Source organism: Stigmatopora nigra, chromosome 7 (genome assembly GCF_051989575.1).
Source record: "Stigmatopora nigra isolate UIUO_SnigA chromosome 7, RoL_Snig_1.1, whole genome shotgun sequence".
NCBI classification, from domain to species: domain Eukaryota; kingdom Metazoa; phylum Chordata; class Actinopteri; order Syngnathiformes; family Syngnathidae; genus Stigmatopora; species Stigmatopora nigra.
Window position 1 is genome coordinate 10,449,131 of NC_135514.1, and position 18,413 is coordinate 10,467,543.

The 18,413-nt window shown below is 40.3% G+C and overlaps 1 protein-coding gene across 2 annotated transcripts in view; it reads right to left on the bottom strand.

Annotated features, from left to right (window-relative positions):
• Positions 1-18,413, bottom strand: part of pou2f2b (POU class 2 homeobox 2b) — a 50,516-nt gene that overhangs the window by 6,443 nt on the left and 25,660 nt on the right. The window contains exons 2-15 of one of the 2 annotated variants that reach the window (XM_077721352.1): positions 7,797-7,862; positions 7,208-7,242; positions 6,943-6,999; positions 5,954-6,073; positions 4,809-5,153; positions 3,820-3,925; positions 3,663-3,751; positions 3,312-3,458; positions 3,094-3,235; positions 2,860-3,008; positions 2,218-2,415; positions 1,936-2,153; positions 918-986; positions 166-239 (exon numbers count right to left, since the gene is read on the bottom strand). In XM_077721352.1, the coding sequence (XP_077577478.1) occupies positions 166-239; positions 918-986; positions 1,936-2,153; positions 2,218-2,415; positions 2,860-3,008; positions 3,094-3,235; positions 3,312-3,458; positions 3,663-3,751; positions 3,820-3,925; positions 4,809-5,153; positions 5,954-6,073; positions 6,943-6,999; positions 7,208-7,242; positions 7,797-7,862 (1,815 nt within the window). The remainder of the gene's footprint in view (positions 1-165; positions 240-917; positions 987-1,935; positions 2,154-2,217; positions 2,416-2,859; positions 3,009-3,093; positions 3,236-3,311; positions 3,459-3,662; positions 3,752-3,819; positions 3,926-4,808; positions 5,154-5,953; positions 6,074-6,942; positions 7,000-7,207; positions 7,243-7,796; positions 7,863-18,413) is intronic. The other variant, XM_077721353.1, reaches the window with a different exon arrangement.

Consider the following 18,413-nt stretch of genomic DNA (forward strand, 5'->3'; position numbering starts at 1 on the left):
AACGTCTGGCCGACCAAATGTCCGGGCGACCAAATGTCCGGCAACAAAACAACCGAGTACCCAGCGACCCTTGTGACAATATAATGAATGAATGAATGAAACTTTGAATCCTATGTTATCATCTATGTCTCCGTTTGCCTTGCACGGTCACGCAAAAACACACACCTTGAATGGTAGCCAGTGGATTGTTACCGAGGAGGGCTTGGCTCATCCCAGTGTTAACCCCCATCACAGTGTTCCTGTTGTGTCACACAAACGCACAAACGCACACACACCACGCGACAGTAGACAGAAAAAGCATCCATACACACGTACAGACACGCAGAGGAGAAAAAGAGGAAAGCAAGCAAGTTTAGCAGCAGACAAACGAAAAGCAGAACCTTCAAAAACAAGTTATTTCTTATTATTTAACAGTGCTTTTGACGACTAAAGATGTCCGATTCATTTGAACTGACGAATGACCGCTAGCAGGACTCCAAGTGCAACTGGATTGGATGGTCAAAGGTATTGAAACATTTTTGAATAAGATTTTTGGCGAAGAAATTGTCTGACTGAGAGATTCCACGTCAAATGCCATCCAACAGGTGCAAATAGACTTTTAGAGTTGTGTAAAAATGAAACCAAAACGGGGACAGAGCCTTTCGAAGCAAAAAGTGCAGCGTTCAGCGTGTTCTCATGAGAATTAAGAAGGGAAAAAGTCAAACAACCACAAGACACTCAAGCCACAGAGCTGCGCAAAAGAGAGAGCAATGTGACTTCAAGACTATCTGACGCCATCATTTTACAGGAATAGCACAACTACGATAGCCATAACTGCCAACAAAAAAAAAGGCTATTTTTACCATAACCTTGCAAAAAAGTCAACCGGTCTTACAAGAACAAGCTTATCTTTTGTGCATCGTCCAGTTTGTGCTTACCTCAAATTTGCAGCAAAGTCGGTGATGTAGTTCGACACTTCACCATTCTTTTTACCAACACGCCACATGCTGTGTAAAAATGCAAACAAATACACACCGTATTAGAATGCATTCATAGGTATATTTTAATAGGATTGTTGTTTAGGACCAGTTGGATTACATTTTAATTCCAATGTATTGATTTTTATGGCTCAAGACCAGTAAGCATTGGCAGTACTTTTTCCCGAACTGCTATAAAGTACTATGGTGAATTTTATTTCTAACCATACCATCTGCAAATAAGTCTGTGATCGTAGAAATATGAGCATTATGGTCATATTTATTGATAAAGGCGCTCAGAGGGAGTTTAAATTGCACATTAGCTTTATATATTTCTGAGAGACTGTATGAATCGAAAGTATCGTCTGCCAGATTCCACATTCCGAGTTTCTGGATGCAATAATGGTATGTAAGTGAGTTCTTTCACCTCTTATGCAAGGTACGGTTAATTATTTTTTTGAATTTCATTCATAGATGTCAAAATACATTTTGGTTAGCGTTTTATATGTTTATCTTTTCTCTATTTTGAAAGAAATGACAGTATTCGTCTTTGCCATTTTGCAGTTTTGTGCATGTAAAGTATAATTTGTGCGAATATAAGCCGTACCCCTTGATTCAGTCATCATATGTTTTGTTACAAATACGGCTTACATGCAAGAAAATACGGTATTTTTCAAAAAGTAAAGTTGTATTTTTTGTTACAAATACGGCTTACATGCAAGAAAATACGGTATTTTTCAAAAAGTAAAGTTGTATTTTTTGTTACGAATACGGCTTACATGCAAGAAAATACGGTATTTTTCAAAAAGTAAAGTTGTATTTTTGCAATGAACGGTGTAAAAAAGCTGACTTTAAGAAGTGAAGTTTTACCTCATGTTGCTAAGCTAAAGGGAGCTTACATTAGAGTTGTTATGGGTAGAAGCCATCTGAAATTCTGATGATTTTGTGAATTTCTGTTAACCATTTGCTAACATCTCACCTAGTGTTGAGATTGAGTGCGCTGTGGCTGGGTGTGGCCGGGCTGGCCGTGCTGCGTTGAGGAGCTGGAGGCGGGGTGACCGGAGAAGGGGCGGAGCTGGAGGTGAGGCTGGAAGCCAGGCTAGAAGCCAGGCTGGAGGTCAGGGGGCAAACGGGGGACACGGTGGTCGCCGTTGTGCTACTGATACTGGTCACGGCTTGCGACAGCTGGCTGCTCATCTGTCGGGGAGGGAAGACGCCGTATGAAAATACGGCAGGTGAAATGGGAAAAAATGTCACGCACCATGTGGGGACTGAAGCACGGGGTCTTATGCGCTGGTGGGGCGCTGGTGGGCTGGCTGGGCAGGGGAGGGGTAGAGCTGCTGGGGTTGATGCGCTTCTCCTTCTGCCGGCGGTTGCAGAACCACACTCGGATCACCTCCTTCTCCATGTTGAGCTGTTCGGCGATCAGCAGGATTTCCTCTGAGGTAGGCTTCTGGTTCTGCCATGGAGACAATGTGGATCAATCCCTCACTATAACGTTTAGACAGCAATGGGGCCAATGGTGTAATTGCCATTTACTTTCGCGGATTAAACGCTGAGGGATGCAAATGGAGAAAAAAATCATTGGTTGATATAGAATGGCATTTGGGATTATGCCAAAATGTCAAACCTTTTTCCAGTGACTGGTGTAAGTGCATTATGATTGGGGTGTCAGAAAAAGGGGCGATATTTGGCATCTTGAAAAAAAACATTTCTTTTATACGTTTATAGTGCTTTTTCAACAGGTGCAATTGTGCCAAAGTGCTGAACACAAAGTTTTCTAATATAACAGAGAAGGAAATCAAATTAATAGAACATTTCTGTCCTTTTAGATGACGACATGTGGGGAAGAAATGATTATTCAAGCACTTATTCAAAATTCAAGCCTAAAACCGAAGCCTACCGTCAAAAAAGCGCGCTCCAGGGCGACGCGTACGTTGGTCTCGATGCTGGTTCTCTTCTTCCTGCGGCGGCCTGGCATGCCATCGAAGCCCATGGAGGGCGAGGACAGTGAACTCGGGCTGGGAAGCGTACTATCTATGGACATGGTTTCTGGAGGGTGAATAATCGCAATCACTCCTCTCATTATCATCATTTTGACAAAAAAAATGCCCAAAAACTAAGACGAGTGCCTAACCTGCGTCATTAAGCCACTTTTCCAACAGCGGCTTCAGCTTGCACATGTTCTTAAAGCTCAGGTTGAGAGCTTCGAAGCGGGAAATGGTGGTTTGGCTAAAGTCGTTTCCATACAGCTTCCCCATGGCCAGGCCCACGTCACCCTGCGTGAACCCCACGTCCAATCAGCACCAGAAAAAGACTGATGCTCGCTCCATGGCGGCATTTTGCCACCCTTACCTGTGTGAAGCCCAGTTTGATGCGTCTTTGCTTAAAAGTACGGGCAAATTGCTCCAACTCTTCCAAGTCGCTGGGCTCTTCGGGGTGAGAGGGGACGGGGGGCACTGAAGTCAAGCTACCGCCGCTTATATCCGTGCTCTTGTCTCGCTGAAACAAGACAACAAATACAAAACATCTTCACCGTGTGCGTCTCGGTGGAAATAATCTCGTTTGATAAAATGAAAAACAAAAAAAAACTGTGCTTTGAGTTTTTTCTGTGGTGTAATAGTAGCGGAAAAATGAAGGGAAAAAAAGGCAGTATTTCAAGGTTAGTAGCTGATCTTTTATCTTTGCATGAATTGTTTATCTTACCTGTGCTTGCAGAACCATTCTGCTTTGAGCAGACAGCAGGCTCCCTTGGTTTGGTTGAGGTAGAATAAGATTTGGTGTTGATAGGAGTCCTGAAATCAACAATGATATAAATATAAATATCCATGGAATACTTCAAAATAAAGATGTATTTTTCTACCTTGCTGGCCCTGCTGCGCTTGCGGCAGGAGGAACTGGGCAGGCGACGGGAGCGAGTGGCCGGGCACCAACACCAGCTGCTGGAGTTGCAGCAACTGTTGGATGTCCTGTTGAAGAACCAGACCGAGACCATGTGACATAATAAGAATGCAGCATAATATAGTGTGTGGTGGTAGGTGGAAGAGGGAAAACAAGGCTCACAGGTGGGTGAGAAGGGAAATAAAGAAGTGCTTCTCAAACTTTAAACAAAATAAAAATGTTCTTTATGCCCGCCACAAAAATCAATGAGTTATTTTATGAAGATGTCCATATTGGAGAAACCATTGTATAGCAATAACACTACTGGTGCAACTCTCCTAACTCTGTCACATCCTAATCTGACCTATTATCCCGCTTCCTACCGATTTGGTTATTTGGTGCCTCCTCTTTCCAATTTCAACTTTAATGTAGGTTATTTGTGTCATTCTCGGGTTGGTTCATGGGCAGCGTTAACGTCAACTGGATTTCATTTTAGGACCATTTTAGATATAATATTTAGATTTTTTTAAATAAATGGATTAAATGAACTGGATTAAAGGCCCTGAATATTCAGTTTTTTATAGATCTAAAACAATATTTATTTTAGCTTTTTTTAAAATATATTTTTAGATTTTACTAAATATTTTTTGAACTATAAACACAAAAAATTGATTAAAAAAATTACAATTATTGATTTAAAAGGGGGAAAATCAGGAAATTTAATATACATCTATACTCTTCATTTTAATTTGATCCTAAAACAGAAAGTCGGCACTCATGATTTTACTTTCCCGGGCCACACAAAATGATGCGGCGGGCCAGATTTGGCCTCCGGGCCGCCACTTTGACACATGCTCTGTACACCTTGCAAATAATTTGCCCGCAATGAATCGAAGCCCGTTTGAGAAGCACTCTCGGGGGGAAAAAAGCTCACTGGTGTGGCCCTTAACGGCTCCGACTGGCTGTCAGTACCTGGGCGGTGAGCTGGATTGGCTGAGAGAGGGCAAGCTGGGGCGGTGGAGGTGGGGCAGGGACGCTTTGGGCAGTGTGTTCCTGTGTGCTCTGCCCCTGACCCGTTTGTCCAGCCTGCTGCTGCTGCTGTGTCTGCTGCTGTTGCTGCTGCTGCTGTTTGTGAGCCTGCTGATTGGCCGCCGCCACCGCCGCCTGAGCTTGGTGATTAGCCTGGGCGGCGGCGTGGGCGGCGTGAGCGGCATGAGCGGCGTGCGCGGCGCTGGACTGTTGCACGGCGGCGGCCAGGAGCTGAGCCTGGGCCTGCTGCAAGAGGAGTTGCTGCTGTGCCGGCAACAAGGCGGTGAGCTGAAAGCGGCGCCCCCCAGCGGGAAGGAAAGGGTTAAGAAGGCCAAAGCCAAAGCAGAAGTAAAGAAAGAGTGCACTAGTCATTGTCTATGTTGGTAATAATTGTAATATCCATGCCATTTGGAGAGGAAAAAAAAGGCAAAATAGCCTTTTTTTGTCTTCTCCTTGTAAATTCTACATGCTAGCACAGGGGTGGTCAAACTTTTTTTTGGCCCCGGGGCCACATTGACTTTAAAAATTTGGCAGACGGGCCGGGTCAGCACAAGATACGATATAAAAAAGTGCATCCGTTAACAGCGCATATGAAAGATAAACAGAAAAAAGGGCTAAAGTATTAACATACTCATCACTCATCATTAAAGTAAAAGTATAAAGTACAAAGTTAAGTAAAAAGGAATGCATTATGAAATATTAAAATGTAATTTAAAAATGATAGAGGGGTGTAAAACATAAAAAAAAGAGTGGACAGAGCTACTACCACTGGCTTCCGTGTGACTGCGCCATCTTGGGGGAAAAAAAGAAAAAAAAATTTGGACAACGTCGGCGGGCCGGATTAAAAAGCCAAATGGGGCCATATGTGGCCCGCGGGCCATAGTTTGCCCACATGCTAGCAGAATTCTTCTTCTGTGGTTGTATAGTGGTTGTAGTAAATAATATACCAAAGAGTCCAAATGACAGTATTTAGGGCCTCTTTGCATTGTAGTATTGTTTTCAGTACCAACCGAAATTTGTAATGATGAAATTTTGTGTCAATTTTTTGATAAGTCATAAACTAGTAACTGAATCATCACGTGTCTCACCCCTGCCAGCTGGGAGCCGGTCAGCATAAGTTGCGTGTGTTGCAGCGCTGTCTGAGAGGGAGTCGGACCGTGAGAGGGAGGCAGTGCCGGGGACATCTCGCCACACTCTTCCATCTTAGTCTAAAAAGGGAATAGAAGCATTGATAGAAATGATACTAAGTATCTTGCATGTTTATTAAAACATTGTGATGGACTAATGGGTTCCAGATATTGTGGGTACAGTTGGCAAATTTTGAAAATTTCACGAGTATTTTACTTATTGTGTACTTTGGCCATGAGGGACGAAGTAATCCACACACAGTAGACATTTTTTTTGTGGAAAGTGGTCATGCATCTGGTTACCATGGTAACCACACATCATCTATGCAACTCCAACAAGATAGGCTATAACGGAGTTTTAATTACCGTATTTTCTGCACTATAAGGCGCACCTTCAATAAATTGCCTATAAAAAACACTAACTATTCATGAAATAGATATTGCTGATATTTTTTACGCACATTTTTGGTGTAATGGCCCATATTAAGTCCCCCTGCCCCCCCCCCCCCCAAAAAAAAATCCTAATTTTCCCAAATCAACTCATCATGGAGAAAGTTGTACATCTGACTTGTCACATGATATATTTCTAGGACAAAAACGATATATGCAGTTTTAACAGTCAGGGCTTTTTCTGTCCTTTTCCAGGATGTAACATGTCCCAACTGGCAAAGACAGACCCTTTCCCGCCCACTAATTTGCATTCCTTCTGTGGCGTGTATACAAATACGGTTGAGTTGTTGCATTATAGATTTATTTAAGCATTGTGGGAAGAAATGATGGGAAATAGCAGCGTGCCAGCATGCTTGTTTACTTAGGGGAAGCACACAAAAGAGGCAATTTAGAGCTTTCCTGCTTTCTGTCAAGCAACTTTCCGTGCTACGTTAAGACACAAAAGACGAGCAAACATAAGGACATAAACACGCAGAGAGAGAGTCACAAAAGCCACTCACCTTGCTGTTGCTCAGGCTTGGGGAAAGGGAAAAGGGATTGACCTTCATTGACTGAGCCTTGATGAAGAGAAAAAAGGACAGAATTGCAGGATTGATTGAAGAAGTGATTTTTCATTTCCCGGGAGAGGAAAGCACAAAAAAAAAGCAAATGTGCCACTCATTTTGTTTGGAATCAAAGCTTTTTGGCTGTAGATGTTCAAATATAATGTGGAGGACATGTAAAGTACAGAGTTTTTTTGAAGATGAAGCGTTAAGTGGGACGTACCTGGTGATTGGATTCAGATCCATTGCGCTCTGAATCTGGATAGAAAGACAAAGACAGCAGTGATGAGGTTTTTTTTGCAGCATAACAGTGTTTTCAACAGTAGTAGGATTAATATAGATTGAGGATAAAAAGGATAAAGGTGCCTTTTATTTTGATTGGAATGATGCGAGTAAGCAAAAAGAACTGAAGTCATTTGGAATTGCTCAAATCAAATAAAATGAAAATCCAAATGTGTATTAAGTGTGAACACAGCTGATGTGTTTGAATAATATTCCCAGTATTTGTGAAACCTGGAGATAAATGGACAACAGGCAGAAATTCCTCCTATTCATTAAAAAAGCACTTTGTCTTTATAGTTCCACAAAATAGAGTTTTTCTGTTTCATTGTCGTTGAGTTGCTCACCTTGGCAGTCAGTAGCAATTTCAGATCATTAAAAAAGAAGTGACTTTGTATAATGCTGTAGGCAAAACAGAATTATACTTGAAAACCAGCAGTGAGAAAACCGAGTAAATCTTCACAAATTCCTTTCGACTAAGAGTATGATGACTTTGTCCACCTTTGCTCCTTCACAGCAGTGGAGGGTCTTACCTGTGCTATCCAGTGGTGAGTCAGCCCCTAGTTTCTCAAACTCAGCTGGCCGTGACATCCTGATATCTGCAACACAAACACACACACAGATGTCTTCAACTGTGGTTGCATTGATGACACAAAAAGGGAAGAGAGAAGCATTTTAGGAGAACTGTTGCACCCCCCATCTAGCCCCCACACATTGTACAGTACACATAAGTGAATCACTCACATGACACCCTACTTAATTATTCAATTTATTCTAATTTTCCATTTTTAAAAAAAGTATGTGGGGTTGAGGCTAAATTTAACTCAAGGTGTTTGCATGGGGGCACTTTTGGTTGCTCTAAATTGTACTAATGTGTTATTGATTGTGGGTATTTACGGTTTTGTGGTGTAAAGTGTGCACGTTTTTTTCATGTCATTATGATCTAAGAATGAACTCTTTTGCTCTATGGCAAAAAAAACGTGAGACAAGATTGTGTTCCAGTTATTTGAGCGCTTCCAAAATACAAGCAGACAGCCACTTACTTCCCTTTTGTGAGAATATGCAAATCTGCCCAACGACCAACTAATTATATCATGCCACCTGCATAATACACGCAATAACATATCTCCCCACACACACACACTTTGCTTTTTGATCCTAAACTTTTTCTTGTTTCACCATTGATGTAAATGACACTATTTGGTTGTTTTTAACTCTAAATGAGATAACATTAAAATAAAATAAAAACATAAATAAATCAGAAGATCGCAATAATGAACAGAATTCAACAAAATACACTGTCAAATGAAAAAGGTTGTTTACAAATATGTTTTTTTTTCACTTGGAAAGATGATACAGCAAGACGACTAGATGACAGTAACTGCCACTAAACATCTTATTTAAATACTGAGCAATTCACCAATTTCAAAATTTAATATGCAGCCCATGCAACTATGCCTTTTTTTTAATTATTATATTCTTGGTGGAGCTGATATTATATTTAATTTTGCCTTTACAGTGTAAAACTCAAAAGAAATAATGACTCAATGGTTTCCATTATCATTATTGTTGATGGCTTAAATGGCAGTAAATGATGTGTGGGTAAAGTACATCAAGATGCCCTGGTGCCCTCTCACTTCCCCACATCACTTCCTCATTATAGTAGTAGTATGTGTTACTTACTGGTAATATGAGTATGCTCAAACATTCTGCATAAAGAAAAAGCTAATAGTGCATTCTATGTCATTTCAGATGTAAAACTTTAGAATGAGTAATCTTTAATTTACCAATGATAAGAAAATGATTTTCTTTGCTCTGTAATCATCTTCCATAAATACAGTACAGTTTCTGTATTTTTTTAACAAATCAACCAAATTAGACTAATTTTACCATTTCAGTAGAAAAGTAAACTACTGCTAATTTAAAAGGCAAATATAATCTAATACCAGTGCTGCTTATTGTTCTATGTACTGTAAAACTTTTTCCTATTTTTATTCAAAATTGAAAACCACCTTACAGAACAAAAATTAAAAGGAAAATACAGAAAATATTTCTAGTTTTGAATCAAATCAAATAATAACACACTGGCCTTCTAAACATCTCTCAATTTAAAATTGCATGTTCGATTTCAGTTTGTGACACTTCTATTTGTAGCATCACGTTCCACAAAAATGAAGAAATATAAATGATAACATGAAAAGAGAACATAGAAGGGAAATAGTAGACATTTCGACGGTAATTGGACTAAAAAACTCTGTTGTCCTCAGCTGACCATCACAACAACCAATAAATATTAAATGTTAGAACTTAAAAAAGGAGAATTTCAACTAAATATCACCAAGCTAAGTAGTTCAACAACTAAGGAAAGTGAGTATGCAATTTTACACCAATCAAAACACTAAGCCGTAACACCATGTGATGCATCGAACCCCCAAAATATCATTTTTTTTGTTCAAATGTATGAAAAATAACTGTAAAAATCCACTAATTCCCATTTAGGCATTTTAATTCTTCAAAAAAATCCACTATAAACAACAGACACCCCAAAAAAACATTAAAAATGTATTAGGTTTCAATCCAGTCAACACTGACCTTACCTGTCCATTTAAACCCCCCAAAAGGCCGCCCCTCGTTCTCTAATTAAACGCGTGTACGCGTGTACGCGCGTAATTGGTCGAACAAATGAAGGATTGCGTACTCACCTGGCAACCACATAATGTAGAATAACAAATCCTTGCTTTCCTATTGTTGCAGCTTTCCTCAATTATACAGACCATGTAACAATGTGTGTAACACATAACTTATTGTAAAAAAGACAAACATCACTCGCCCACCCAAATTAAGCCACGCCTCCTTCACTACCACATCCTGCTGAATGATAGGAAGTCAAGTTAAAGGAGTGGTAAGTCAAACCCAAAAAGGTAAGGAAGAAAGGAGGAGGAAAAAAGAAAGTAGGAACAGGAATTGAAAAGGCGAGTGTGTGGGATTGAAAACAAAGAAGGAGGATGACTGTGGCGGAAAGTGACGGTTTTTAAAAATGGAAACTGACGTTCACGTGAAGAAATGTAAAAACAAAAAAATGGAAGAAAATAGTCACAATACACTGTTAGTAATCCACGTACTATGGCTGACCATCCCACACGTGACACACTTGAACATGGCGGAAATCTCATCACCCACAGCTGCCAAAAACAGATTTAGTGTGGGGGAGGTTTTCTTTTTTTTTTTTTCTTACCCTGAGCAAAAAGATTTCTAAGCACAATGAAAATCTGAGAAAATTGAGATCATAGATAAAAAAATAGGGTACTGGAAACTATGAAAGTGATAGAGAAATAGAAAATGTACACCAGAATGTTCTTCTGCTTTGTCCTAAATTCTAGTATAAGTTATAAAAGGCCCTCAGCTGTCTTGTCTACAATTAGCAGGCGACCCCCAAAGGTGACCCTACTTATAATAAATAAACGCTTTTGAAAAAGGAAAGAACAATGGTGCGTTTCTGTTGTGGCAGTTACATATAGTGACCACAGGGTAGCACTGTTGAGCTCCAAATCAATGGAGGAAAGAAGCTGAAATGAAATGACCTCTCTCTCCTCTTTCTCTCTCTCATGGTCACAAAAGAAACGATGCAGAACCCCCAGCATTCCTTATACAAAACCAAAAAACAATAAACACAAATGTTTATCCCCCCACAATTAGTTTTACTTCATTTTTATTGTGTAAATATTTTTATGACTACTTATGGGGAAGCTTTAAATCTCACTGTACTTATACCTATACTTGTACAATAAAGGGATTCAATTATTTCCTTCTCATGGTAAACACAATTATTCCATTGTATGTTGCTACAAACACAATTTTTTTCCCACATTTTCATACAATTCCATGTATTTGTCACATCTATTTGTTTTTACGTACTATAATGTACACACCATTCAGTGGTTTGTCTCCGAAACAAATAACCTTACACGGGAAATTCAATAAAGTAAACCAATGAACCAATCTACTACACTACATTTTCTCCTTTAATGTGAAAGAAAGAAAGTTTTAATTAAGTGTATCTCCGCGCAAATAATCGTGTCTAACAACTTGAAAAATCTATTGTGATGTGTAACAGTGAAGAAAATGCATCAATAAAAAGCAACATTTCCAAGATTACAAACTTAAAAAAAACATACACACGCAAATACAATATTTTAACATATAAAAAGATGTTAGTCATAGTTTAGATTTTTTTCCTTTAAAAAGTAGATGAGTAAAGAGTTTCTACTTACAGATTTTGACACCCATTTTTTCAATTCCAGGCAAAAAAAGCAAAATAAATTGATAAAAAATGTAGAAGAACACTAATTTTAGATAAAAAGTCGATTATTAATTTAAAAAATGAGGGTTTTCTGCTTCACAGTTCTGATATCAACAGTTAAATAGCACTGGGTCTACATGGGTTTTCTCCGGGTACTCCGATTTCCTCCCACATCCAAATATAACATTCATGCTAGGCTAGCTTGAACACTCCAAATTGTCCCAATGTATAAATGTGAGTAGGAATTTTTGCCAACACTTGGCTCTAGCACCCCCATAACCCTTGCTAGGATAAGAGCGGTATGGAAAATATATAAAATATGGAATTTTATTTTTGTGAGTCAACACACTAACTTTGGAATAAAAATTTAGGAAGGCCAGATCCGGAGTTTGACACCTGCGGTCTACCAAAACACAAATTGCCTCCTCAAAATACTTTATAAAAAGAATTTTAAAAAATGTGAACAAAAACTAGAAACGGAAAAAAAATGTTCGTTTTGTTTTGTTTTATCGGCATTTCATAGATTGACGTCATAAAGTGTGATTGTCCTCTTAATGCCACCACCTATTTGGCAGCAGATGCATTTGTGTGATTGTACGTGACCTGCTCTCGGTGACCGTGTGTTTGTTGGCGTGTCTGCGTGTGTATGTGCTGGCGGGTGACGTGTGAAGACACTGACAGACAGACATGGGGAGCATCTGGAGGTCAAAGGTTGTCTGGGCAGCCCTGGCTTTGGCCGTGACCTTTGTCCAGAGTCCAATTTATCCTTATAACAAGCAAAGAGAGAGAGAGACAGAGAGAGTAAGACAGTGAATGTGTGTGTGTGTGTGTTTTTTTGTGTGTGTTTTTGTGCGTGTGCATATTGGCACGAGTATTTCCAGTTTAATAATGAAATAAAGGGGTGAATCGATGGCCGCTTCGACTAGTGTGTACAGTTCACGGCCACCAAGGGTCTTCTTGCCCTGTCCGTGGGGAGGTCTCAGCCTTGGTTACTATGGCGACCAAATCTAGCAAGACCACGGCTCGGCCACTTAGATGATACTGGTCTCGATTTAAAAAAAAAAATGGGGGAATGAATTAGAAATGGGATTTGGAAGACTTGGATTATGATATATTCCATTAGGAGGATTTTTTACAATAGTATTTTATATTTGTCCACTAATTAGGCCTTAAAGAAAAAGATAAAGATGTATAAAGTGTCTGGAATGATTTTCAAGGTAATTGTGGAAAGTCCTTGAAAATTAGGGCTTTTTTAAAAAGCCCTTTGAGGACATTTTATATATTAATATTTTTTTGAAGGGTTTACATAAACTAAAGGGGAGGAAAGATGTGCTGATGATGCTTCAATGTCAAAAAGAAGATATTTAAATTGTTTGAGAAATGGATGGCTTCTAAAAAAAAATATACGATGCAACCATAGAATATGGAATTCATCAAAAAGTGAATATTTGGGGATTATAAATAAATTCCTGAAATATAGTGTTTGAATAAAAATATTAAGGACAAAATGTCTTTGTGTTTTATCACATTTGATTCCAATTGAAATGACCCTAGTGGGACTTCCTCAATTTACCTCGCCCTAATTGTAATTGTGATGATTTTTCCGGCACTAAAATGTGTTAAAGTGACCAAAAGTTGCATTGATATGATAACACACGCGCACACACACACACACGCGTGTGCACAATGTGATAGCGTGACCCCAGGGAAGAGGATGGGGGAGGCTGAGGCCTCTAGAGTGCCATCAATCACAGCACTGTCACGGGGAGTAAAGGAGTGGGGGCTTACAAAGAGCGACAGAATAGTAAAAAGACGTTGGGGAGGTGAACGAGCGATGGAAGCCAAGGTGAACGATAGAGGAAGAAAAGCAAGCTGGAGGATGTGCGCGTAATGGCTCATTGTCGGGCCTATTGCGAACTCTTTACAGCGCTCCGACGACCCTTTTTCTAGCGCTTCCTACACATGCGCACGTACGCAGCCTCTAATTCATCTAATCCATCACATTCCAACTCTTACGGCGGCCCGCTGATGGACCCGCCAAGTCCTCTACATCGTCCCAATCGCAAGACTGCAAGGTGAGAGATTAAAAACCCGGACCACAGTTTTTTTTTGTATTTCTTCCCTTGTCCTTTCTATGGTGGGATTATGAAGAGCACGATAGCGAGGAGTAGAGGTTGTCCAACAGGAATCGCAAACATTCCACCTACGCAATCAACACACCGCGCCCTCTTCCCTAGGCGCTGTACACCAAGGTTGAGACTGAATTGTTTGGGGGGGAAGGAGGGGAAGGTAAACTGTTAGAGACAACTGGCATTGAAATTCATTTGCAGCCTCTTCAATTATTCTTCATCGGATTGGCAATTCTAGGCTCAGAAATCCAAAATAGTGTGACTAATGGCTTCTTTCTGTGATTTATAAACCTGGCGGGCTTTTCTTGTTTGCAAATGTTATGATTTCTATGTAAAAAAACAAACTGGAATTGACCAACAATTGAACAATTGAACAACTGGAATTGAAGTTCATTTGTAGCCTCTTCTATTATTCTTTGTTGAATAAAAACTGTGTGACTAATGGCTTCTTCCTGTGATTTATAAACCTGGCGGGCTATTCTTGTTTGCAACTTTTAAGATTTCTATGTAAAAAAACAAGAATTGATCAAATTGAATGTTGATCTTTACTGTAACATAGAATTTAGAATAAATAGGAAAATGTACTTTAGCGGATAAATATTAAAACAACCAGATCTCATACTTAGGTAATGTAAGTTTTTAAAATTGGGGGAACTGACAAATTTCTTCTTGGGACCAAAGAAAATGTTTTTTTTTTTTCTTAAAACTGCTGCTTCCTTTCTATTAAATGCAAAAAAAAATGTGTTGATATAATATTTTGTTTACAACAGCAGAGTTCGCCTGATATACTTATTACCAAAGTAATTGTACAACACAATTACAGTCTAAAGAAAAAAATAATGTGGTTGTCAAAACTTTTGTGTGTTTCTGGTCACGTAATAAACAATTTGAACAAAAGAAACTGAACTAGTTATACTCTTTGAATTAGCTTTTCCAAACACAGTAGACAATTACCAGGATGTTTTCTTACTTGTGTCCAAATGATGTCAAGTTTTACGATAATGTGTAGCCATGTGTCTAGGTAATGATGGATATAACATTAAGGAGGCAATCATTAAATTGACGACATCTCATAAAAAAACGTATGTTTTCCAGTTGTATTAAAAAGAACTACCATTGGATAAATCATAGACGTTTCCAGTTCTCTCGTGTATAGAATTTTTTTTCTATTATGCTGCCCTGGAAGGTAGAAATAAGTAGAAGTAGACCTGTTACATAGTAAAAGCTGCATGCAGTAATATACTGATAAATTAAGTATATAATCTGCTGTATAAAAAAATAGGGAGTGGAGAACGAGTGATTACTACAGTAAAAACCGTCAGAAAATGATGAGGAAAAAGGCAATGATCACCTTTAGTGTGCAGAAAAAGAATGTGTGAACTTGGCCCAAAATGGCCCGATGGGAAGATCTAAAAAAGTCTGAAAATTGGCCTTTTGGGAGTTGTTATATTTTTTGGACCATCCGTTCCATCTTTCACCTTGCCTGCCGAAATCATCATCACCATCATCCTTTTTTTTTTTTGTGCGTGAGCGACCTTGCCCTTTCCTTCCTCTCATTCCAACTTTCTCCTCCTCTTCTCCTTCTCCTTCTCCCCCAGCCCATCTTGCTCTCTCGGTCGTGCTGGTCAGCAGCAGCTGTGACATCAGCGGCCACTCTTCTCGCCTCCGATTGGACATTCGGCCACGTTGCCAGGCAACAGCAGCGAAAGGTCTCAGTCTGAGCGTGTGTATGTGTGCGCACGCGTCTGTTTATAGCCAGCGATAGGTGTGCGAGCCATTTTCCACACCTTGCCCTTTATCTGTGCGCCAGGAACGATCGGAGCGCATCCCGAGCTTTATCTGGAATCAAAGCATGCAGATGATGGGGGTGCGGAGGGCGGGGGGGGGGGGGGGGTCTCCCATACCTAGTACGGACAAGAGGGCCCAGAGTGTCATGTTAATGAAAAAGAAGAAGACTCAAACTGAATGTCGGTCTGCAACGACTCCACAAATAAACGTGTTCTCATTCTGTGTGTGTGTGTGTGTGTGTGTGTGTAAGCCCCCGGGAGTGGGTGGTTATTGTATCTGACACAGCGGCTCTTTCTCGCGCCTCATATTTCTGGGCCGATCGATTCCTCTGACTCCCGACAAGACAATAATCGCACCTCCCTCTCTCACTCCATCACTACCATTATTACTGACCTCCCCGGGGAGCCAGCAGGGTGGAGGCTGGGTGTTGGCGAGGAGGGTGGGGTGAGGGTGGGGGTGAGGGATGCGAAGGAAGACACAGAGTTGACAAAATGAGCCAACGATGATGAAAAAACAAGAGGGGGGGACAATGCTGAAAGTGAGACGGGACGAGTCGGCCAGCCAAAAAAGAAGGGGGACAGGCCAGACAAATGGAGGGAGAAGAGGCGATCTGACCAAAAAGGACGCAAAGTGAGCAGGAAAAGAGTTTTTCAACTGCATATAAAACACACAAAAAAGCTCCCGTAGGTGGGAACTTCAATGAGTGTTCAAAATAGATCATGACATGGCGCCAGTTCACCAAGGGAATTGGCGAGAAATCGTTTACGATCGTTCGCCTTGCGCCATACAAATGACTGTAAATATGTGTTAGAAAGCACCGGAAGGACTCTGGACCTCCATTGTCACTGTCACCTGAATGATCTTGTGGAAAGAACTGTGAGTTAGATAACATGGAGGATGCTCCAGCTCAGCAATGTTCTTCTGGAAGCGGCAGATGCTCGGGGCATTTTGAGCGAGTGCATTGTAGCAGCCACAACTCTCTTATACTTAAAGAATGAACGCTGCAGGACCGCTTTTTTAAATATTTGGTTAGATCAGAGATGGGCAAACTACGGCACGCGGGCCACATACAGGCTTTTTAATCCGGCCCGTCGACCTTCTCCAAATAATGTTATTTATTTTAATTTTTTCCCAAGATGGCGCCGTCACACGGAAGCCAGTGGGACTAGCTCTGTCCACTCTTATTTGTTTTTTGTGTTTAATAGCCCCTCTATCTTTTTTTTAATTACATTTTTATATTTCTTAATACATTCATTTTTACTTTCCTTTTTTACTTTACTTTGTACTTTATACTTTAATGATAAGTGATGAGTATGTTAATACTTTAGTCCTTTTTTTCTGTTTATGTTTCATATGTACTGTTAACGGATGCACTTTTTTATATGTATCATATCTTCTGCTGTCCCGGCCCATCTGTCAAATTTTTAAAGTCACAGTGGCCCCCGAGCCCAAAAGTTTGCGCACCCCTGGGCTAGATCAACCAGGCCACACTAAAAATGTATACGTTCAGTACTGTATTCTTTAAAAAAAAATTGCCCCACCAACCCCTACTTTCACTTTTTAATGTCAATCTCATTCATTCCGCCCATGTACGTATGCGTTTGTCGTATCTGTGCTCTCACGACAGGTTGTAACCGGAACGATATCACGGTCTAAAATAATATGCAGTGAAAATAAATGGCTATTCGATTGTACTTTGGAGTTTTCCCAGGAATTCACACTCTGTTACCGCTAAACAATTTATGTGGACATATCTCTTCAGACCAGTTTCAACCTTTGAAAATAACACGATTGCCCCAATATATTGAATTTAATGGCTACCCGCATCTTCCAATTGGCTCTTGCCACAGTGAAAAAGCTTCTGTCTGAGTATCCGACATAAACAATCAATTACCTTAGTATATGGCCATGATGGACAAAATGATTTTTGAAGTAAAAACACAGAAAAAAATGATTAAAAAATTACAATTATTGATTTAAAAAGGGGGAAAATCCGTAAATTTAACAAACATCTATACTCTTCATTTTAATTTGATCCTAAAACAGAAAATCGGCACTCATGATTTACTTTCCCGGGCCACACAAAATGATGCGGCGAGCCAGATTTGGCCCCCGGGCCGCTACTTTGACACAGGTACTCTAAATTGTCCTTTGTTATGATTGCCAATGCTTATTTGTCTCACTCTGCCCTGCGATTGGCTGGAAACTAATTCACGGTGTAGCTCCCATATTATCAACTGGGATAGACTCCAACACCCCCCCCCCCCCCCCCTCGACTCTTGTGAGGATAAGCAGAAGTTAAATATAACTAAATGAAGTTCATACGTAAACAAGGTGCTGGTTAACATTGTATTGATGAATGTAGATGACCTGATTGTCTAATCTAATTATTGTCTTGGAGTGCTTTATTGCAGGTAGACCTAATGTTATGTTTGGTCTTTGTATACAGTGGACTGAATACAACGTGAGCTATACAAACACAATAATAAGGAGGGAGGTGAAAGGTTTGTCGCCTTCTAATAAAGAGCGAATGAAAGACTGAGACGGTAGGGGGGGTTTAAAAGGTGAGAGATGGAAAGTCAGGAAAATAAAAGGAACGCACACAGGTATAGATATATATGAAAAGATGGCTGAAGCGGCGTGGAGGTGGGCACGGAGAAATATGATTAAATTGACAAAAGCACAATAGTTGATTGGCAGGCGGACTCCTGCGCTGCCATTCAAGCGCGGACGAATGGAAAGCGCAAATTCACAGACGGCGCAATCAACGCAGCATGTTGAAGCGCAGCCATTTCTGCCACGACCACGCACGCATGCGCACATGCACGCGGGCCTTTTGTGTCAGGCCTGTCAATGCCGCTGCGTGGCTTTGTATCCAGATTACCCTTACAGTAATTGGCTCTCAATTCCAGGGATTTCTGGTTGACCCACTC